The following is a 24,346-nucleotide window of genomic DNA, read 5'->3' as shown; positions in this document are numbered from 1 at the left end:
GCAGCAGGTTTCTTTAAGATGAGAATTATAGTGGCAGATTTGTGAGATTGTTCAAGTATAATTCAAGTATGTGAATCTATGAAAGATCCAATACAAGAGAACTGACGGTGTTCCATGGTAGTCCAAATCATTTTAAGTGATGCTGAAAGGCTAATAAGTAGTTCAGCCCCATAACAAGAAATATTCTATGTTCATGAATCCTGATAGGATCCCTAATTGGGAAAAATGCTTTTTATATATATTTTTTTAAATATTAAGAATTCTTTTACTTCACCATGCAGGTCTTTGAGATTTCTGCCTATGTTAGAAGTCCTTTTCATGCACACACAAGCTTGTATTCAAACACTGCCCAAAATTCACAGCTTCAAACTGAAAGTTTTCAAAACAGAATGGCCCACAGAACTTTATCAAGTCAGTCAGAGGGAATGTGATATTTGGCAGGACTTTGCACCTCTTTGAATGACTAAGACATAGAACACACTGTCATTTGGGACATGGGCCGATGCCCTACAGATCTCTTGCGGGGAGAGGGGTACATTCTTTCACATCCTGTGGTCATGCCCTGTGATACCGTCCTACTGGTTGGCACTACAGAAATTCACCTGGGAGGTCGTGGAGGCTGAAATCCTGGACTCAGGTGATCCATGTCTCCTGCATGTATTGGGGGAATCTCCACCGCCAAGACATGAAAGAATATGGCTATTCTTGGGGATTGCAGTGGCAAAAAGCAGCAGAGCACGTTTATGGGGTGCAAGCGCGGCTCCAACTGTGGTAGGATGGAACAGGAAATGGACTGGTGTATGTTGAATGAAAAACAATTTATTTGGGCTCGGGGTGCCCACGAAAATGAGAGAAAATATAGGTGAGGTGGTGCTCCTACAGAGGAATGGATGAGGATTCCATTGAGGGTCCCGGTGTTCCTGAGGTGCGTTCTCCCTAATACTGTGGAAATGTGCTTTCTTGTATAGGTCACCTTATTGACCACTTGGATTCGAAATACCGTACAATCATCAAGCGATGCCGCCCTCCCCCACCCCCAGAGATGACACATGGAAATAACACGCAATGTGTACGTTGCTGTATCTTCAGAAAACGTAATAAAAATCTTAGAAAAAAAAAAAAAAGACAAAGAACACAGAATAAATACTTAGAAATACCATCACAAGGTTTGAGACCACGTACAGCAGTGGTTATATTATATGAAATGCTAATGCCACTCCACCTCTCCTCAGGCCAGCTCCAGTTTTTCTTATTTGAAAGATCAGTTATATGTTTGTTGTGCTAGTAATGTCAAGGAGTCTGCCTAGTGAGAATATTTTAGCGCTGGTCACATTCCCAGGTTCTAAAGCTTTAGCAAGATAAATGGGTTATTTTACTCAAACTGCAAGCAACTTTTTTTGTATAAATCTCTCTTTTTTTTTTAAAGTTCAAAATATTTTATTACATTTTACAGCATCTTTTAATTGACACTTCAAGAAAGAACAAGTACTGCAAGCAACTTTGTGTGCATATATCAGTCTTAAGAAATATGTTTTTGTATTTTTATTTCATTACATTATGAAGAAGTTACAGAATGACAATTATTGGACTTTCTTACAAATACGTTCTTTCTTAGCCTAGACAATCAGATTAATACATAAAAAAGGCCATATTAAAAAGTTTTATCTGAAATGCAACAAGAAAGTGCTACTGCAGGAAACGCAAACCCACCACACAAGCCAAACGCCGAAAGAAAAGCACTTTTCAGGACTGCTCAAACGCTGGGGCATTCATATAAGATTGTGCTAGGATGATGTAACTTACTCAGCTCTCAGGCGGCGGATCTCAATATCCCGGAAGTCTTTGCCATTCATTGACTTCAGAATAGAAAGTTCCTCTTTGAGGCTTCTTATAACTTTTTGTAGAGCCACAGGGTCTGGCTTTCCCATGTAGGGCAGTGGAAGAGGGTAATGGATTCTGAAAGAAAAAAGAATAGCTATTATTAATTTGTAATAGCAGACAGACCGAATTCAGTAGCATTAACGGAAAGATTGAAAGGGTACTTCTCTGTAACACAGCTTTTGCAGTTTATTTTCCTTTAGAGGTTCACACATACCATCTATAACTCTGTCATCCAGTTGTATGATTCCTCTGAATCTTTATAAAGCTATACAGTGGATATGGGTGGGAATAAGGAAAGAAAAATGTTACTTATCCTGTAAGCATCTGTTTGTAGCGAGTAATGCCGTAAATTCACATGCGTTTCTCATGTTATATTTTGTAAGGAATTTTGTTAAGCACAAATACTGGGAAAGTGTCCTGGGGCTACAGAACTGACCACAGCGGTTCTACTGCCGAGCACAGAGAACAAGCAAACTGGACATCCAGACGAAACCAAGTTAATATGCATATAGCCAGGCCTTTAAAGCTTTTCTAAATTTAATCAGACCCAACATCCTATGCAAAGTTAGAGGCAAAGAATTCTATAATTTGGTGGCAGCCATAGAGAAGGCCCTAACACCAGAGCTGACTCAATTAACTATGAGATTAAAGTGAAGCCAAGAATCCTAAGAATAAAGGTGGCGACCGGGAACATAAAACTTGCATTTATTTTTCAGATAAATTGGTCCAGATTGGTGAAGAGCCTTGAGGACTATATACAGATTTTTTTTTTATTCTTTTAACCACTGGCAAACAATGCAAAAAGTCATGGGCAGAAGAAGCAGAGGTAAAGCTTGGTAGACCCAGAGCTAATCTAGCATGTTTTGGATTCGCAGAACCATCTTTAACATGCTGTAGTGTGACATGGCTGGTTTAGGCCTGGTGAGAAACACTGCCATTTTACATGCACACATTTCTGAAGGTGCCCTCTTTTCTACTGTTGACTTTTAACACACATTTGCTTGCATGACTGTGCAGGATATGGTTCTTAGAAACCACATTTGCTTACATTTCAACTTTGTGGGCACATTATCACAATACTTTGAACATTTACTACAAGGGATAAAGTTCACTGCACAAATGTTGTTGACCGTCCAGTAGGCAGCATAGCTATCATAAGACGATAAACGACGAGAGCCTGGCTGAGGTCTCAGCACAGTAGCATGGATCTGTTCTGTTATATAAACATGAGCATTTACATGTTCAAATAAGAGGAGCACTCTACTCTCACTGCGAAGTCGTTGATGTCAAAATTCCAGATTCCCTCTGCGAGGAGGGATATCCAACTTGTGACCACAACGGGCCCATGAAGACACTTAAACTAAGGTAATGGGGAGTCAGTTAATCCAGTAGGGAATTTAAACCTACGGTGAGGCGATGTGAGTGGAGGATGACCAGGAGGGTGACAAAACAGATTTTGAATGGGGGCAAATTGTTCTTCAAATAAACAGTGAAGACAAAGTTAGACCCAGTCTTGTGGATACAGTTTAAATTGAAGGCGAATCTAGTATTGTTTGATTCATGGGCAAATATCACCATCATTTTTTATTAATTTTATCGTACGTAGTAAGCTGCTGAATAAAGTCACTATATTCAAACCTGATATTAGACCCTGTGCTTATAGAGGGAGCCCATAAAGTTACATGTATATTTCGTTGGTTTAATATAAATGTTAGTTTCAGGGAAGATATATATGTGCTTTAAGAGAGAGGATAGTATTGTAGGAGGTTGGCTCAGTATATGGGGTACACCTATCAGTGAAGCACAATGCAAGGAGTGCTAGCAACCCTTAGTGATAGTTGTAGTGGTCCCTGATATCCAAAGCTCTCAATGGGTAACAGTGGAGAGCAGCAAATGCTTAGTTAGAAGGGTGTAAAGCGGGGTGCATTGACACAATAGTCAGTCAGTAAGCTTACACACAAGAAAGAACCACACCAGTGTTAAGAAAAATACTTCTGTATTTATTAAAAGCAACACTAAGAACTACTTAGTATAGTCTCTACACGGAGATATCAATGCAACCTAGGCAATACTTTAAAACAGTAAGCAAGCACTGGAAAACACATGGGCCCTAGAGGAAGGGGAAGGGGGCATTTACCAAATCCTAAAAAATGGGATGCGAGGTGAAAAACCAAACAAGACTGATACCCAAGGATGAAGAAGCCAGGGGAAGCACCGAAGCACCGAAGGTAAGTAGCTAGGGGCTCCCAGGCGCCCGGGTGCAGAAGTATTACCCCCGGGTCAACTGTCCATAGGGTACCACAGGGAAAGTCGTGGTTAATATTTTTCGGATTCAGGACCCTTCCCAAAGTACCCCAAGGAAACCAGTTACATCAAGGAAGGCTGGAGATCCACCCTACCTGTGGATACCCACACCAGGAAGCCCAGGTGCGTAGGTGAGAACTGGTGAAGGAAGAGGCCGTTGATGTCAATGAAGGATCTTGGAAGTCTGGCAGCTACAGGTCAGTGGAACCCAGACGTGGATTCTCGACGAGAAGTACCCGAAAGCAGAGGGGACAAAGTCCAAACCACCTGGAGATGTCTAGGAGAAGCAGGAGCACGATGTCATCACTTGTTGGAGGTGCTTGCTGTAGCATGCAGGTCTTGATGTAGTAGCTGTGGAGCACAGTTGACAATGCAGGAGCTGTCGACTAGCTGACCCACAACGGTTGAAGGTGGCAGGAGGGTCAGTGGCTGGCAGGACAACCAACAAACCTTGGCAAATACAACAGTCGGGTTTCAGGAAACAATGCTTGGTTGCAGACAAGCAAGGTCAGAGGAACTAACCCGGCAAGGGTCAGTCAGGGCCAGCACACAGGAGAGCCAGCAGGAATCGATGGAGACCCCAGGAAGATTCTCTGGCAGCAGGCACAGGGAGTAGCAAAGGGGGCCTCAGCAGCACAAACAAGATGGATGCCCATGTCGCAAAAGATGCAGGAAGGACGACACACTTGGAACTGTGCGATGATCAAGGCTGTGGCTTCTTGGTGCTCGAAGATCTTCAGTCAGGAGAGTCGACGAGCCTTGGCAACAACAAACAGACGCTGTGCACAGTGATGAGGGTAAGGTCGGCTGGAAAGGGAATACTGTCTCCTAAGGTGCAGGGAAGACCGGTCAGGTCTCTGAGGAGCCGAAAAATCACCACCTGTGTTGCTGAGCCGAGAAGTCTCTGTGGGAAAGCAGGATCAGTGAATCGGTCATAGACGTTGAGGTGCCTGCAGATGCAGGGGAGGGACTCCTTCACTCCAATGGAGATTCCTTCTTGCTTGGATGTATGCAGAGTCATGGGAGACTCAGGAGATGGACGGCCACAGAGTTGCAAAAACTTGGAAGAACCCGCAGACGAAGCTACAGTAGGAATTTTCCTACCAGGAGCAGTCTTGTCTTGGTTCCTTGCTCGATCCAGCAGCAGAGTCGAGTGTCTAGCAGCAGAAGTGTCTTCAGACAGGTCTTGACAGTGTCCAGAACTAATCTAAGGGCTCACCTTCAGGGCACCCTAAAAGGGGGAAGGATACTATCTTCAGTGACGCACCTATCTGAGTGTCAGGGACGTTACTCTGAGGACCTAACCAGTCAGCTGTTCCTAGAGGCCAAGATTCAAGATGGCAGAATTAAGCATACACCTGGAGGAGCTCAGAGCACCCCCAGGGAGGAGCTGGACAGGGGGGTGGCCACTCCCCTGTCCTTTGTGTAGTTTTTTGCCAAAGCAGAAGCCAAGGGCTCATGTACTAGTGGAAACTGGTTCATGGAAGGAGGGCACCAAAAGTGTCCTTGAAAGCAGTCTGGAGGCACGCTGCAGCACTCCCATCCTAGCCTAAGACAACTAATTCTAAAGAAGAAGTGGTTACACCTCTCCTCTACGGAAAATCTTTTGTTCTGCCTTCCCCTGCCCGAGTTTAGCTCAGCAGAAGGAGGGCAGACCAGTGTCTGCAGCAGCACTAGCTTGAACACAGACCCTGCTGGGCTACACAGGTAGACATGGAGGGGGCCCGCAAAGAAGCACCCCAGTACACTGTATCATGCATCTAACACTGGAATAGGTGTAGTCACACAGTTCCAACTTGTTTTGATACCAAACATGACCAGGATCGGTGAAGCCATTATGTAGTTGGACATCTCGACTTGGCCAGTGTCGACTACATACCTTATAAATGTCTTCCCCGCACTTACAAAGCCACAGAATGGACTCCGGGGTTTGTGAGGGCTCTGCTCGTGCAGGGACACCCTCACGCTGTAAGGCCTACCTTAGGGGTGACTTATATGTTTTAAGTGCAGTGACCGAGATATAAGGAAAACCTACATCTCAAGTGAAAGGTGTATGCAGCATTTCACGCAGACTGCAATGGCAGACCTGCAGACACAGTTTGCATGGGCTCCCATGGGTGGCACAATACATGCTGCAGCCCATATGAGACCCCCAGGGTACCAATTTCCTAGGTAACTTATTACCATATACTCAGGACTTACACGGATACACTAGTATGCCAATAGTGGGGTGTACAAAGTCCTTACTTTGTTACTATTTTTTGTATAACGTACGCTTTGTAAATTAAAATAGTCCACAACTATATTTTTTGTAAGGTCTGTCTTATGGATGCAAAGTGTAAGTACAGCTCGCTCCTAAACCCTTCCCATCAGCTTTGGAATGTACTCAATGAAGGGGCTCCTCCATGTCAGGAATTGCCAGGCACCATTTCATATATCGATCTTTCCAGTGTCCTGTAAAAATGTCATTTCTAACAGCATTTGTGGGCGGCCTTATCTTCAGTCCTCTCCGCAGCCTCCCACCCTCTCCCCCCATGCTCATTGCTGAGACTTCCACATTGAAAAGGAAAATATGGAACAAGAGTGCCATCTGTTGGTAAAAAGTATTTCTCCCTGCTTCACACTGAATGTCAGATAATGTGTTTTTTGGAAAGCCGTAACGGAAAAGTACAATGTATGCACAAGCACTGTTTGTCTTTCTTTGTCAATTGATGGATAAAGCACAGGCTGTACTTTTTCAGCTCCGAGCACAGCCGACATAACACTTAACCCCTCCCATGCTCGTGAAGAACCCGTTCCGTCACGAGCCTCGGGTGGGCTGTGCTGGTGACGGAACGGTTCCGTCACGGCCCGCTCGCCACGCCTACGCGGCGCGAATTCCGCGCTGACGTTCTAATGGGCAGGCGGGTCCGTGACGGAACCGTTCCGTCACAAGCACAGCTCACCTTAGGGCCGTGACGGAGCGGTTCCGTCACGAGCACGGGACCGCCGCGCGGCCCCGCCTCCCCCTTAGCGCTGCGGCAGAATAGCCGCCGCAGCGAAGGGGTTAAGCGATCTCGTGTCACATGCGGACTGTTTATTAAGCACCACCTTTCTCTCACATTTGGTGTCAACTTCACGCCTTAGCATAAGTAGTACCGTAAGAGTCTGGCTACTGACAACCCTTTAGTTGAAAGGGGGAATTAGAAGTCAAGAACTAGATATATTTTTTATTGAATTGCAAAAACCATCCAAAACAAAACAGCGTAGAGAAAATAAACAGGCAGAGCAAACTTTAAGTCAGTTTTCAAATTAGTATTTAATAACCATCGTAAGTGGTGGCATGGAGGTTTTCCCATAGATTCCAAGTGCACATTTACATAAAGCCGTAATCCGATTTCAATACCGGGCGTGCATCAGCCAGGGGCCATCTACCACAGAGGGGCACATACCCATATGGTCGGAGTATGAAACCACTGGTATATAGGGGGCGCAGTCACTGTGTGCTTGCATGGCACTGTTTAAAGTGTGCATGCGTGTTTGTACGGCCGTCTTGAGACGGCCACCCACACATGCGTACTTTAAACAGCTCTAACCTAGCTGAGTTAGAGAAAGCCATAGCCTCAACAGCGCCGAGTGAGGCTGCTTCCTCCAATCAGGGTGTTGTTTTAATGCTGTTTAAGAGGAGTACCCTGACTGGTCAAGAGAGTTGCTGGTTCCAGTTCCGGCAGAGAGAAGAGGACCGGAGGAGGATGTTGCATCTCATCACATTCAGGTAAGTTAAGTATTAATTTGTAAATTTTATTTTGCTAGCTCGAGCACCGCTCGCTCCCTCCCTCCGCTCCCCGGAGAACCGCTACTGATAGGGGCCAGGAGCACCAGGGGCTGTGGTAAGGTCAGAGTGAGGAGAGATCATTGGAAAAGGAGGGTCAAAATCTGCAGGGCAGCAGCGCAGTGGCATTAAATCCCAATATAGGGTGCAGTGGCGTCACTAGGGATGGTGTCACCCAGTGCGGTAACTCATGGTGTCACCCCCTCACGACTTACCCCATGCCTTGCACAGACTGCAAGGTCCGGGAAAACATATTCTGATTGAAAATATCAGCAATGTTGCAATAATTTGTCTCACTGCCGAGGTCTTTTGGCGCCAGCTTTATTTCATGTTTATGTACATGCAAGTCTGAGATCCCTGTTTATCACTGCATGGTCATGAGATCTTTCTAAAGCCAGAATGAACTTCACTCACAGCAACAGATTTGTCAGGTGCACAGAGCAAAGACTGGGTGGGTGTAAATTAATCAATGTAGCGATACCTGATGTTTAATGTCACTTTGATATTTTTCTGGAAGTGGAACTTTACACAAAGTCACAGCGGTACCCTTAGAGGGTACCCTTAGACTGTCAATGGACCTCCTCCGAGTCCGCCAGACCTGGTGATTAATTATAAGAGGCTTTTACACAGAAAGGCTAGCAGCTGACAGAGAAACGAGTCTCTTCTCTGCCGCCCGCCCGCCCCCACCCCCATGGTTGGGTCCTCTCTAGCAATCAGCGTGTTTGCTTGTAAAGACCAGGTTAAAAAGGAAAGAGAGTACCCTTCTGGTAACACCCACAGGAACAGGGTAATGTAGAAAAAAAGGAATTAAATGTTCCCTGGGTATTTGATTCAACTGGGGAACCAGATCATTCATTCATCTCACCAACTTATCATTCAGCCACTTTTTCCAAACCTGTGCTTTAGTAGAACCACAAAAACAATAAGTTGTGTGTACAAAAATTACAGAGTTTTTATTATTTTAAAAATTTTTGTTAAAAAATATATTCAGTACATAGTAAAACATCAGTTCTTCACATCTAGTTAAAAACAATTTCCATCTATTCAGTGGTGACCTAGAATTCAGGATTTATGGTCAGATACTGGGATACACATATCAGTATACAATGATTATAATATGAAACAATGAAAAAATTGTACACAGTTAATACATCCCCTACGGGGTAGTCGACGCGTTTCGGTGGTTTTGGCGATAAGCCCCACCTTCCTCAGGACAATTCTGACGTACACATATATCTGTAAGCAGAAAATACCAGTGTAAGAGTACATTCACATTATGATAATCAACTTAATTTTTTCTATTACTCTTTTTTATCTATATTTATACACTTCATTTTGTGGTCCCACTATGCACTGACAGTAATTAAATAACCAAAGGAAACCCTTGGGATCCCTATGGTTTTGGACAGTTAGGCTCAAATAACCGTGCATACATACATTTCCCTCACCATAAGCATCACATAATCAGTAGGATTGTGTACCTCATAACAATATCCCTTTATGGTTAGGACATCTATATGAAGTAAAACTTCTTCTTTGGCGGCTTATTAAAGTCTCGCTCTATCAACAAGAAAGACATTTATTATTAGCTGGATCATTTACCTAGCTGACAGGTGTTAAGGGTTACTGGACTTCTTACAGACTCATACCTTTTATTTTAGGTCAGGCACTTAAATTTGCTTGCAATCTTTTTCATTCCTGGCAGTTCTGTTCAATTCTGCTCTGTGGGGGAGGAATTTATTGCATGAAATTCACACTCCATTATTGTTGTTATAGCCATTGACCAAATTATCCTAATACCTTACACACCTTTGTTGGAATCATCAGGCGTTTACACCGGTGTAGTCTTCTAATTAGTTTTCTCAATGGCTTGGAGTATTATTTATTCTGTAGGGTTTAAATAATTCCTGTTAGTAACCCGGGTTTTGCCCTTTCTTATTACAACCCACCAGTACAAGGAGAATCTCACTCACCTCCTGTTCTTATGTTCTTTCTGGAACTGGTATTTTCAATTAACCGTTATTTATTCTGAGGTTTTTTTCTGTCCCCCGGTTCCGACTCTATGGAGAGAGCATGGGTGTGCATTAATCACTTCCCTTCTTACTTTTGAGCACTCTTAATGATGTACTGCCTCCATTCTGGCTATCCCCTCTTTATTATTCATGTGTTATCGACATAAGGGAATCAGTAATGTATTTCAAGTTTATTTCACATACTGGTTGGTATCTACCCATTGTTAGTTTAATTGTAACTTCCCCTGCGCAGTGCTTAAAACATGCAGTATTAGTTTAATTATAACTTCTAATGCGGAGTGCTTAAACCCGAACTTGTATGTAGGCTGGGTTGCATCTTGGCCACGTTTCCCCAAAAACTCCGTGTGCGGTAATATTTGCTTAAATATCTGTTTTACATTCTACTTTATTAGATGGTTATTTCTTCGTCAATTCTGCCTGCATGCTGTTGCGCTGGAGCTTTTTTAAGCACTATGGATCCCTACCGCTCCATGTTTGCAGACTGTTCGGTTACTTAACATTATTCTCAGCGTTATACTTAACATTATTCTCAGCGTTATACCGGGCATTGATCCACATTGCTAAAACGCCCTTCTGGAACCATGTCGTGCAATTATTTAGGCTTAGACCAGATTGCTGGAACAGAGCAAGTCCCCAGATCACTACCTTACTTAGAACCTATCAGTGTATTGCCCATTTATCTCGCAAACCCAGTAGCCAACAAATATATAAATGTGACAGATATAATTAATAAACAAAAAACAATTTGGAAAAGGAGAATAGAAACCTTCACAGTGTGTGTGGTATAAAAGTATACAATTTATTACAAATCAAATTAAAAAACAGTAGATATACAATACAATGATAGTACCCAAAATCACAAACATCAATGATTTTAAAAAGATTTTGTTAATCAAGTAAACACAATCTATTTTTGTAAAAAGTTTCTCAATATTTAAAAAACAATATGAAGAATTTCACAGTTGTTGTAGGAGTCGACGCGGCGTTTCGGTGTTTGAATGATTTCACCTTCTTCAGGACAAACAATTCTGTGGGTCATTAATTTTACACTCCTCGCTTTCTTGATTTCTTTAGAGGTAGTTAGGAGCGTAGATTTTCTTATGTTGGAAACTGCTAGTCTTTGTTTAATTCCAGACACGAGTTTCGTTCATCTCCTCGTTGCAGGAACTTTTTCAATGGTGAGGATGCTGGAGGGGGGCCACCGTATTGATCAATAAAATAATTTTTTTAAAAATGGGATAATGTATCCCTGACTACAGCGCCACTGGATGCCTTCAATTCTCCCGGCAGCGTCAGAGTAATCTTTTGAATTTATAAAAACCAAGGTCTCTCATCAATCCGACCTTGTTTGTGGTAATCGGCCTCCCTGCTCCCCTCTCAGTCCGGCTCGCAGTTTTTCTGTTTAATACAGAAAAACTGCGAGCCGGACTGAGAGGGGAGCAGGGAGGCCGATTACCACAAACAAGGTCGGATTGATGAGAGACCTTGGTTTTTATAAATTCAAAAGATTACTCTGACGCTGCCGGGAGAATTGAAGGCATCCAGTGGCGCTGTAGTCAGGGATACATTATCCCATTTTTAAAAAAATTATTTTATTGATCAATACGGTGGCCCCCCTCCAGCATCCTCACCATTGAAAAAGTTCCTGCAACGAGGAGATGAACGAAACTCGTGTCTGGAATTAAACAAAGACTAGCAGTTTCCAACATAAGAAAATCTACGCTCCTAACTACCTCTAAAGAAATCAAGAAAGCGAGGAGTGTAAAATTAATGACCCACAGAATTGTTTGTCCTGAAGAAGGTGAAATCATTCAAACACCGAAACGCCGCGTCGACTCCTACAACAACTGTGAAATTCTTCATATTGTTTTTTAAATATTGAGAAACTTTTTACAAAAATAGATTGTGTTTACTTGATTAACAAAATCTTTTTAAAATCATTGATGTTTGTGATTTTGGGTACTATCATTGTATTGTATATCTACTGTTTTTTAATTTGATTTGTAATAAATTGTATACTTTTATACCACACACACTGTGAAGGTTTCTATTCTCCTTTTCCAAATTGTTTTTTGTTTATTAATTATATCTGTCACATTTATATATTTGTTGGCTACTGGGTTTGCGAGATAAATGGGCAATACACTGATAGGTTCTAAGTAAGGTAGTGATCTGGGGACTTGCTCTGTTCCTTCAACTTATACTCCTTGTCCCTAATCTGACTGTTAAGGAGGCCTCCCTCTTTTTTATACATTAGACCAGATTGCCACATCAGGGATATCGGGCTAAACACAAATATTGCCGATTACTTCCTTGACTGTGCCTCATGCTTACGCCCGGGACTTAAAGCAAAATATCGCAAATGTCTCCGACGCATTTACTCACCGTGTTGCCTCTTGTCTTGCGCTTCCACCGGTGTCCGTCCAGAGTTTGGATTCCTAACGGCGCTATTCGCGGCTCATGTAAAACTTTATTTCAGACATAAATGTTGACACTATTTAGATTCTTACACGTGCCCCCGCCACAAATTAAATGGTGGGTATTCATAAGTGATGAAAGATGAATAAATGCAACCTTGGAGCATGTTGATATAAGACCTGTAAATATCAACATGCTCCAAGGTTGCATTTATTCATCTTTCATCACTTATGAAATAAAGTTTTACATGTGGTTACATACTTCAGGAAGCCATTATAAGATGGCGCCGATTTTCGAGCAAAATGAGACCTTCGTTTATGTTTAGCAAAGCAAGAAATCACATGAGCAGAAACGGGGTCGTGAACTAGCCCCTTCAGGTGTGCTCACGTTTTTTACGTTTTTAAAACGTTTATAAGAAAGAGCCGCGAATAGCGCCGTTAGGAATCCAAACTCTGGACGGACACCGGTGGAAGCGCAAGACAAGAGGCAACACGGTGAGTAAATGCGTCGGAGACATTTGCGATATTTTGCTTTACGTCCCGGGCGTAAGCATGAGGCACAGTCAAGGAGGTAATCGGCAATATTTGTGTTTAGCCCGATATCCCTGATGTGGCAATCTGGTCTAAGCCTAAATAATTGCACGACATGGTTCCAGAAGGGCGTTTTAGCAATGTGGATCAATGCCCGGTATAACGCTGAGAATAATGTTAAGTATAACGCTGAGAATAATGTTAAGTAACCGAACAGTCTGCAAACATGGAGCGGTAGGGATCCATAGTGCTTAAAAAAGCTCCAGCGCAACAGCATGCAGGCAGAATTGACGAAGAAATAACCATCTAATAAAGTAGAATGTAAAACAGATATTTAAGCAAATATTACCGCACACAGAGTTTTTGGGGAAACGTGGCCAAGATGCAACCCAGCCTACATACAAGTTCGGGTTTAAGCACTCTGCATTAGAAGTTATAATTAAACTAATACTGCGTGTTTTAAGCACTGCGCAGGGGAAGTTACAATTAAACTAACAATGGGTAGATACCAACCAGTATGTGAAATAAACTTGAAATACATTACTGATTCCCTTATGTCGATAACACATGAATAATAAAGAGGGGATAGCCAGAATTTATTTATTATTTATTTAAAACACTTATAGAGCGCAACTGTCGCCTGGCAGGCATCCTGGCGCTGGGTTGGCTTACTCCTAAGATAGAAACAGTGGGAGATTATTAGACGGTAGTGGAGGGGGATTCTAGGGGAAAAGCCAAGTCTTTATTAGTTTTCGCAAAGGCAGGAGCTGTGAAGTATGGCGAATGTCAGCGGGCAAACTGTTCCAGAGCTTTGCAGCCGCCACTCGGAATGATCTTCCCCCGATCCTAGCTCTCTTGAATCTGGGTACTATTACAAGTCGAGCGGTAGCGGATCGCAGAGCTCTGGTTGGTGTGTACCAGGTGAACATCTGTTGTAGAGGTATAGGTCCTAGCCCGTGTAATGCCTTAAAGACCAAGCAAAGAGACTTGAAGGCAATACGTTGCTTCAGGGGAAGCCAGTGCAGCTCGGCTAAAGCAGCCGTGGTTGAAGATCTCCTGGTCCATCCAAGGGCCAGTTTGGCTGCTGCTGACTGGACGCGTTGGAGTCGGTCCAGCAGTACCAAGGGGGAGTCGAGCAGGAGAGCATTGCAATAGTCAATGCGACTAAGGATGGTGCACCTGACTATCTGTGCTCTAGCGGGTAGTGGAAGTAGTGGCAGGATTTTACGTAGTGATCGCATAAGGGCCGAGGCAGTACATCATTAAGAGTGCTCAAAAGTAAGAAGGGAAGTGATTAATGCACACCCATGCTCTCTCCATAGAGTCGAAACCGGGGGACAGAAAAAAACCTCAGAATAAATAACGGTTAATTGAAAATACCAGTTCCAGAAAGAACTTAAGAACAGGAGGTGAGTGAGATTCTCCTTGTACTGGTGGGTTGTAATAAGAAAGGGCAAAACCCGGGTTACTAACAGGAATTATTTAAACCCTACAGAGTAAATAATACTCCAAGCCATTGAGAAAACTAATTAGAAGACTACACCGGTGTAAACGCCTGATGATTCCAACAAAGGTGTGTAAGGTATTAGGATAATTTGGTCAATGGCTATAACAACAATAATGGAGTGTGAATTTCATGCAGTAAATTCCTCCCCCACAGAGCAGAATTGAACAGAACTGCCAGGAATGAAAAAGATTGCAAGCAAATTTAAGTGCCTGACCTAAAATAAAAGGTATGAGTCTGTAAGAAGTCCAGTAACCCTTAACACCTGTCAGCTAGGTAAATGATCCAGCTAATAATAAATTTCTTTCTTGTTGATAGAGCGAGACTTTAATAAGCCGCCAAAGAAGAAGTTTTACTTCATATAGATGTCCTAACCATAAAGGGATATTGTTATGAGGTACACAATCCTACTGATTATGTGATGCTTATGGTGAGGTAAATGTATGTATGCACGGTTATTTGAGCCTAACTGTCCAAAATCATAGGGATCCCAAGGGTTTCCTTTGGTTATTTAATTACTGTCAGTGCATAGTGGGACCACAAAATGAAGAGTGTATAAATATAGATAAAAAAGAGTAATAGAAAAAATTAAGTTGATTATCATAATGTGAATGTACTCTTACACTGGTATTTTCTGCTTACAGATATATGTGTACGTCAGAATTGTCCTGAGGAAGGTGGGGCTTATCGCCAAAACCACCGAAACGCGTCGACTACCCCGTAGGGGATGTATTAACTGTGTACAATTTTTTAATTGTTTCATATTATAATCATTGTATACTGATATGTGTATCCCAGTATCTGACCATAAATCCTGAATTCTAGGTCACCACTGAATAGATGGAAATTGTTTTTAACTAGATGTGAAGAACTGATGTTTTACTATGTACTGAATATATTTTTTAACAAAAAATTTTAAAATAATAAAAACTCTGTAATTTTTGTACACACAACTTATTGTTTTTGTGGTTCTACTAAAGCACAGGTTTGGGAAAAGTGGCTGAATGATAAGTTGGTGAGATGAATGAATGATCTGGTTCCCCAGTTGAATCAAATACCCAGGGAACATGTAATTCCTTTTTTTCTGCTTGTAAAGACCTCCTCGAGGCCACCTTCGTGCAGACAAGGTAAAACATTTCTGACAATGACTGAATCCCCTTCAATTAGACCATCTTGTTGCTAGAACAAGTATTTTTAATATCCCCCCTTTGAGGTTGCCTGGTCAGATTTCACCGAGATAATATCACAGTTACTACATAACCTGTTTGGGTTATTTTCAAAAACGTCGCAGCAGCGCCAACAAAGGCTGTGCGTGATAGTAGCAACTCTTTAACCTTTACAAAGTCTGCCTTGGCACGAAACACCCACACGTCGGTGTTACCCCTTGTGATGGTGTCACCCGGTGCGGTCCGAACTCCCCGCACCCCCCTAGTGACGCCACTGATGGGGTGAGTTGTTTGTGGCAACAGTGCACCTAGTGCTGTCAGTTGTCAAGCTGAGGGGCGGGGCAACGGCGCCAGTGGATCGCAACTCTGTGCTTTGCTAAAAGCAGTGGCTGTTTTCCAAACAATGGCTCTTGGGCTATGTTCACACCCTACACAACTGGATAAACATTGAATTGAATTAAAAGGAAAGGGAAAACAAAAAACTTAATATAAACATAATATCACAAATACCCATGTACATAAGTGATTATATAAATAAATTTAATGAAAAACAAAGGGCGCTCAAACAATTATACTCAAACTATACACAAAAAATTTGACATGTGGACAATCAAGAAACAGTGGCAGAGGAAAATATACATACAACAATTGACACAGTACACAATCAAACAATAATGTCCTCTTGATTTTAGGCCATGTTAGAGGCGTCAATGACGTTTCAACCCAAGATTGTTTAACGGGTCATCATCAGGACAATGGGCTTCAAGAGCGAGAAGCAACCACTTAATAAAGTTTCTTTAATTCTTCCTGTACAAAATACTCCTCCTTTTGTCCAACCCAAAAATGTTTTTGTTGTATAAAAGACTTTGTAGAAGGGGAGTCCTGCTAAAAGCAGTGACATTGCCAATAGGAGTCTATTTGGAACCACCTTCACATAGCCTAATAGGCTACCAGGGGAGTCCTGTGGGGTGGTAGTCAGTGACTACAGCAATGGCGTTGTACACAGTACCCTGTGCGAAGAAACCCCACGCCAGGTGAAGCAAGGAGGCATTATCTGCTTCGCATCTGCTATACTGCTTGTCCTCGGAGAGGCCCATACGGTGCAGCTGGGTGGGGGTGCAGTACATCCTGTGGAGGAAACATAGCTGCAACAGCCGCAGACTGAGGTTGGGGGAGAGCGCATTAATCAGTGTGTGGCAATTTTGCCATAATTCTGCAGTGAGAGGTGGAGGGGGCTCAGGTTCCGCGTCCAAACTAACATAGCACCTTGACACCCTCGGGTAATTATTCGCACTTTACAACTACTGGTATAGTTTCGCTCGTGCCCGATGGACAGGCAGATCAATTACAGTGTGTAATGGGCAGGGTGACGCACAATCTGCTTCAATAGCACAGTGTGGCTGGAAAGCGTTAGGGTAGATAAAGTAATGCATACATTGTGCTTGGACATAGTAATAGTAGAGTTCCAAATCTGAAGCACACAGGGCACCTTGCTTAAAGGGGGAAGTTTGTGGGTCCCAGTAAACCTCCAGTTGCCTACCTGCTCAGGCAAGACAAGTTGTGTGCAGAGTCGGTTGTAAAAATTAATTGGAAGGGGCATGGGCATGGGCATGTTAATGAACAAGTATAGGAATTTAAGGTGCACAATAATTTTGCACTACCTGCCATAAAAAGATGCAGTCAGTCCAAATTGGCAACTGCTCCTCAAGCCAGGTCATTAATAGACTATAATTATCTTTCCAAATGCTGTCAATGTTTTGCTGATCCAGAAGCCTGTAGATCAGACTGGCCCCTCAGCCCACTGCAAGGGATATATTCAGCAGTAAAACGATCTATTGCTGAGGTGAGTGAGAAAAGTATCAACTTGGAAATTGACATGAATGCCAGAGTGGCCACTAGATCTTACAACTTCACAGATCATAGGAGATCATAAGAGATAGATTGGTCTGCTGGTAAATGGATGAGATTAAACGTAGAAATGCAAAGAAAGTTAAACGCAACAAGATAGACTATAAGAATGGGCAAATATTTACATTTGCAAAGCGTTTTGACCATTTAGTCATCAGTGATTCAGGCACAGGAAGGAAGGAGGGTTCTTTGGTTACAAGCGAGGCAACTACACCCTCCAGTAAGTTATCCAGTAGTGAAGGCGAAGACCTAGAGAGGGATCCACCAATCAGGGTGTAGAGAATAGTTTTTTTTAAAGGAAGTACGCAGAATAAGGATGGACAATCGAGATACGGGTACAAGGCGCAGAGATATAGATACACAAAGACCAGAAGAGGTGCAAGAGGACAAGGGTCTCACAAAAGAAAGAAAGGGCATGAGGGCACACTCTTGGAAGAAGCAATAGCCACAGGGTTTTTGGAAAGTTCAAATCAAATAGATGTTGTTAATCTTTCGGACTTTGCCTTAACCCCAGAAATGATTTCTTTGTTAAAACGTGGTTTGGGTTTTTGCCCTGTGACTGGTTGTGATTGGTATACAACAAGGGTACATTTGTACACATTTGACAGATTACTATGACATTGAGCAACTTGACCATTCAAGATGTTAATAACACCAAGACTTTACTATCACTGACTGACTGTGAGGATGATCCTATGACCATGACCAAGCTAGAGAGGAACTTGAACGCAATACAGACCCGAGCAAGGATAGTGGACTTAAGAATAAATCCAAGTGGACTCCCCAATTGACATCAGGGAACAGTATGGACGTGTTTCATAATGAAATGACCTATGAAATAGACAAAACTATTGATGGAAACAGACAGAGGAGGCTGACCCCGTGGTGTGACAATTTAACGACACAAGAGAGACATGCCTTAAAGATTCTGGGGATAAATGAGGAAGAAAACAAGTTACTTACCTGTAACTTTGGTTTCCCAGTATTGGTAAATTTCATAGATTCCCATTGCTTGTATCATTCCCCGTCGTCGGAATGGGAGTCTCAGTAACAAAATAACATAGCAGTAGGTACAAAAGAGAAAGAAAAAGGCCTAGGCCTCATTCCCTTTTGTAGCATATCCACCTCTTTTTGCAAAAGAGACCAAAACAGAGTAACAGCCAATCAGAATAGCCTCACCCCATAGAACCCTCCTGAGAGAACCTCAGAGCCTTAGATTTTCTGGCGCACGTTGAGCTAAGGGAGTCTCCTTTGAGCTCTGCTCACTTCATCTCTATTTGAGGATTTTCCAGTATTTTTCCTTCAGAATTGTTAGGTGTTTCATTTAGAAATGTCTGACAAGGAAAAAAACACTTTTCAAGGCTTGTTCCACCTGTGGCAAGAAAAGGCTGTATGTGGAGGACAGGCATAAGGACTGCATTTATTGCCTGTACCCTGATAATAAGGCTGCGGACTGCAAGATCTGCCGCACCTTCTCTTCAAAGACCCTCGGGACCGTGAGGGTCGCCTCCTCACTTGGGTCCAGAAATTGAAGTCAAGGAAAGAAACTCTCAAGTGTTAATGAGGATTCTTCAACTGCAACCTCATCCAGAAGGTCAGTCAAAAGGGGTAGGGCTTCCCCTTCACCTTCTTCAGAGCGTCCAGTTAAGGCCTCAAAAAAGACCCCCAGTGAGTCTGAGAGCCGGTCCTAGCAAATCTCCTCACCACGGTGTAAAGGAGAGGGAAGGACTATCTACAGCTAGAGCAGTGGTGGAATCTGCTAAGGCTTTTAAGAAGCCCTCTTCTCTGTTATCTGAGAAGTCAGAGAAAGGTTCCAAGTCCTCGACGACGCTGCAGAAGACTCCGTCGACGAAGGCTTCTAAATCGCAGGTGAAGAAAGTTACACCGTCGACGGGCTGGTCGGCGACGAGGGTGTCGACGACAGCGGTGGTTATGACTGTGTCGTCGACGAGAGCAACTACGATGACGACGGCAGGACTGTCGACGGTCATCTCGTCGGCGACGATTCAACCGTCGACGGTGGATCTTCCGATGACTACCTCGTCGACGAGTTTTTCTCTGGCAACACCATCGCCGATGGTACTGTCGACGACGTCTTCGTACACAGAGAAGATTACAGTTTCCTTGAAAAGGATAACACCGGCTATGCCTCCTATTAGGGGAACTGAATCCCTTAACGTTCCAGGACAGAGAGTTAACCGCCATTGATCAAATTGTGACCAATCCCCCCATTTCATAGCACCCGGCCCTCCCTTACCCCTAGAGACCACATTTCCCCACCTGCCTCCTCCCCCGCCAACTGCACATAAGCAAACAAGTAAGTGAACACCATGATGCAAAACAGGTTAACAAATATAAGTGAAAAGTAAGAGCTCTGTGACTCTCTATCTCAGAGGAGAGCCACTTTCTGAGCATCTCTAGAGGTGATCCCATTTCCGCTCTAAGCGCCCCTTAACCTAATCGTTCTAACGCTTGACTGCTTACCAAAGATCATTTCCTAACTCGAGTAGGGACTTCACCCTTTCACAACCCACCACCCTCAGGTCTTTCATCTTCTGGAAATTCGACCTCCGGGTGGGGCCAACATCGTAATGGTTTTGTGTGTTCAAAACTCACAGCCAGTTTGCCTGACTCGGGTAGCTCAATCCATTCCATTGTCCCCCTGATAGTCAACCCGTTGATTTCTTGCCTCCTCATCTCTTCATCTGCCAGGGGCCCTCGGTTCGCAACTCCCCCTGGTGCTCCTCTCTGTCCTCCCCTGAGGCTGCCGCTTGGTTCGGGGGGAAAATCTTGATACCCAACAGGTCCGCTGCCTCTTCCAGGTCCGTACAGTGAAGGTGCTTGTTGTATTTCGTGAAGGCTAGACCGAATGGCTAGGTCAAATTGTACTTTATTTGGCACGCTCTTAGGGCCTCCGTGACCGGTCTAAACTGTTACCGGCGGGCGAGGGTTGATTGGACAACATCTTAGAACAGTGAGCAGATCATGTTCTGATATGTGATTTTGTTGCGACCTCGTGCTTTCTGTAGTACTTTGTTCTTTGACTTTGAAGAAGCTGAATTTTGCTAAAATGTCTCTGGGTTTCCTGTTCTCTCCTGGGTGCCGTGGTCCCACTCTGTGGACCCTCTGCAGTTGAACATCCATGCTTCCATCTCCCAGGAGTGTTGATAATAGCCCCACCATAAACAACTCCAGGTCGGGTCCCTCACAGCCCTCCTCCAGGCTCCTAATCCTGATATTGTGCCTCCGGGAGCGGTTTTCAAGGTCCTCGCACTTGAGTGCAGCGGGTCGCAGTTGGGTGTGTAGATCGGCAGATTTTTCCTCAAGGGTTTTGACTCGGTCATCCAATGCCAAACAATCTGAGTTTCCAGCAAGAGGATGCTCAACCTAATCTCCGTCTGCTTGTTCAACTAGTACACACTGAACAGGTTGCCTGTCTGCAGCAGAAAAGAGTCCTTTATGAAGGAAAATGTGAGAAAAGGAAAACAATGTAGCCAAACAGGCTACAACAGGGAAAGCTGGAAAAACTGACAATGCTCAGTTAAGGAACAGCACTCCATTAGGAGCCAATCATGCCCTACCACTGGCAGTTGAGCTAGTACTCGTTTTACAGTAAACAAGGTTTCAGACCGAGAAATAGTCAGTTTTTTTGTCAATGGTCCAGAGAAGAGAGGGTTTCTTTTGACTATAATAAAGATTCCCCTAGAGAAGAAGGGCAGCTTGAAATCCTAGTTGTCTCACAGCGATTACCCACTTTCTCCCCGCAGCGATAACAGGACACTCTGAATCAGGCCCCATGATACAATCTATTTCTAGAGGATTCTTTCATGTACTCTTTATCATATTGCTAGCAAAACAAAGTGCAGAAAAGACGTCCTTCGGTAAATTATTCAAAAAGAAAAAAACTGTTAAATTTTTTTGGAAAGCTGTGGGGTCAGAGATATCTGAGAGGGGTGGGAAGTTGATTCCAAGCTTTAGAGACTAAACTGGAGAAAGACATTCCTCCTAAACCAAATCATCTGAACGAGGGAACAAGAGCCTTTACCTGCTATGCCAAAATATGCAAAGCTGCCACTTTTAGATGCATGCACACCTTTTCAAGACATTGGTATCTTGATTTGCATGCACAAGCTTTCTTGCAGACAGAGAATCTCGGTCTCCACCTTTTATTTGCAGGAAAAGGAATTATTATTTATCTGGGGGCCCCAAAACACACAAGCGCATTGGAACCCCAAGTTACATAGGCACATGGGAGCCTCAAGGTAGAAAGGCGCATGGGAGCTCCAAGACACACAGGCACATGGGGCCCCAAGACACAGCCGCATGGGGGTGGCTCCAAGACACACAGGCGCATGGTGGTGACTCCAAGACATACAGGTGCATGGGGGTGACTCCAAGACACACAGGTGCATGGGGGTGACTCCAAGACACACAGGTGCATGGGGGGCTCCAAGACACATAGAAGCATGGTGGGCTCCAAGACACAGCAGAAAGGTGAATTCTAAGACACATAGGAGCCTGGGGGAGCTCCAAGACACACAGGTGCATTGGTGGCTCCAAAATACACAGGCGTAAGTGAGGCCCGAGACACACAGACACATGGGGGGACCTAGACACACAAGCAAATGGGGGCCCAAGACACACAGACGCATGGGGAGCCCCAAACACACAGGTGCAAAGGGCCAAGACATACTGGCACATGAAGGGCCCAAAAAGCACCAGCGCAAGGGGTCCCAAGACACACAGGTGCAAGGAGTCCCAAGACACACAGGAAAAAGGGGGTCCACGGCAAACAGGAGCAGATGACAGGAATCCCAGGAAAGACTGTTAGGATACAGAAGGCAGTGGGGCTGGAACAATGTATGAGATACAGATGCAATAGACCCAAAAAAATATTCACAAGTTGAGAAAGGCACATGATCAACCGGTAGGGAAAGTTGCTGGGGCTCGGAGAGATTGACATAGCAACACTACGCATTACCCACCAACATTGTATATCATCTGTACCAGTTAATGAATTCACCTACTTTTTCCAACCCAGAATGAGAGGCTAGTCTTGAAATATCTATTGATCCTCAACAATTAGCTATATTGACATAACAAAGTCACACATATGTAAGAAGCAGGCCATACAAAGATCAATTAACAACTGCAAAGTGACGATGTAGAGATGTAGATTTGCATAAGCTGGCACATGCATCATTTACCTGTCAAACTCCACTGAGTAGATGAGAATGAGGTAGCGCTTAGAATTCAGGGTAGAGGATTTTGGCACTGTAGCAGGTCGCGTTGCAACACCAACCTTCCTGTTTCTCAGCTGCTCCAGGTCAGTGTATGTGAGGAGATCAAGAGTGACAGACTCGCTGCTCTACACAAGATTGAAAAGAGCATAGTTTAGATATACAAGGTACACACAGGTTATAAGAGACACATTCTGCCTTCTTACCTACAACCTTATATACCCATCATCACAACCTTCTTAATCACTATCAAACTTTTTTCCTAAAAAAAAAGCCATATGAATCAGTCCCCTACCCTAGGACTGAAAAAGTTCTCCAACAAATATCGCTTCACCCTTTAATAATCGACTAACGAATCCCGCCCCCCCCCCCCCAATTACAATAACATTGAGGAATGCCACTACATAATATCTAGAACGTCGTGATAAGGGAGAGGTGACTCATTGGGTATTACCTTGAAAGAATTTCTGTGAAATAACATTAAATCAGAATAAAGGCACAGAAAAAAAGCCAGGAGTAGAGAATATACAAACCTTAAGTGCACAATTCAATAATTTGAAACACTGCACAAACAGTATCCAACGAGAGATACTTGCAGCTATCTAGAATAAATAGGGTCAAATTAGAATTGGCTAAAGTGGAGAGAACTGTGGCATAGATACCATGATGCTACCATGAGCAAGGCGACAGAGCAGGGAGGCGACTAGAGTTGGAGATTAAGCATAAGCACGCAAAAGAAAGTCTAGAGGCACTGACTGCAGACCCAGTGGTTCTACTACATCAAACCTGAGAAAGATTGATATTTCACAAGAACTACTATACAAGTCGCTTCTTGTCTGACCCGCTTAAAACCCAAATATGAGTAATTAGAAAAAACTGAATTACATGGCGAAAGGGCACAATCCATCAATATACATTTTTTTATTACAAGCACTGCCAGAGGTCCTAACGGGACTCCCTTCGCAAATGCTCTGGGTCCAGATGGTTAGAGAAAGGAATGCTAAGAACATTTTCAAAACTTTCCTGCTCCTCCCTTTCCCCAGAGCCTTGAACTAATTATGGGCTAAAGATACAGCTATGACCAATACATGGTTGGATGCCAGACTGACAGTGATACTTAAATGTATCAAGAATCCACTAAAAGCGACATTATATTTCCCAATTTCTTTAATAAATCAGGACTATGAAAATCTAAATAAATTAATTTCGCCCAGAAGAGAGCGATATATAGCTAACTTGATTCACTCTGAATTAACAGGTTCCCCCTCCCCCAAAGAGGATGGTTTGGGGCCACGTGACGCATCCTGAAAGTACAGGCAGTGGCAGATGCAACTGGGGTTCATGGGCAGTGGTGGCGCTCAAAGAGGAGAAGGTCTTCAACCACAATAAATGGCCCTTTATTTCTGCAGTGCCGGTCAGGATGATCTTTCCCCTTGCTTCTGACATTTAATGGGCAAATTAAACCCGGCACCCTTTTCTAGAATCAGAATTATTGCAGTGTTCTTTGCTACTGTTCCTATTTGCCTAACCAATCGAACTCCTAATCCTTAT

The 24,346-nt window shown here is 43.5% G+C and overlaps 1 protein-coding gene across 2 annotated transcripts in view; it reads right to left on the bottom strand.

Annotated features, from left to right (window-relative positions):
* CCDC61 (coiled-coil domain containing 61) overlaps nt 1-24,346 on the bottom strand; it is a 597,856-nt gene that overhangs the window by 360,101 nt on the left and 213,409 nt on the right. For both annotated transcript variants that reach the window (XM_078660929.1, XM_078660928.1), the window contains exons 4-5: nt 22,763-22,923; nt 1,804-1,956 (exon numbers count right to left, since the gene is read on the bottom strand). In XM_078660929.1, the coding sequence (XP_078517055.1) occupies nt 1,804-1,956; nt 22,763-22,923 (314 nt within the window). The remainder of the gene's footprint in view (nt 1-1,803; nt 1,957-22,762; nt 22,924-24,346) is intronic.

This window comes from Lissotriton helveticus, chromosome 9 (assembly GCF_964261635.1).
Source record: "Lissotriton helveticus chromosome 9, aLisHel1.1, whole genome shotgun sequence".
In the NCBI taxonomy this organism is placed as follows: Eukaryota; Metazoa; Chordata; class Amphibia; order Caudata; family Salamandridae; genus Lissotriton; species Lissotriton helveticus.
The sequence above is the reverse complement of the archived record's forward strand: the minus strand, read 5'-3'. Positions and strand labels throughout refer to the sequence as shown.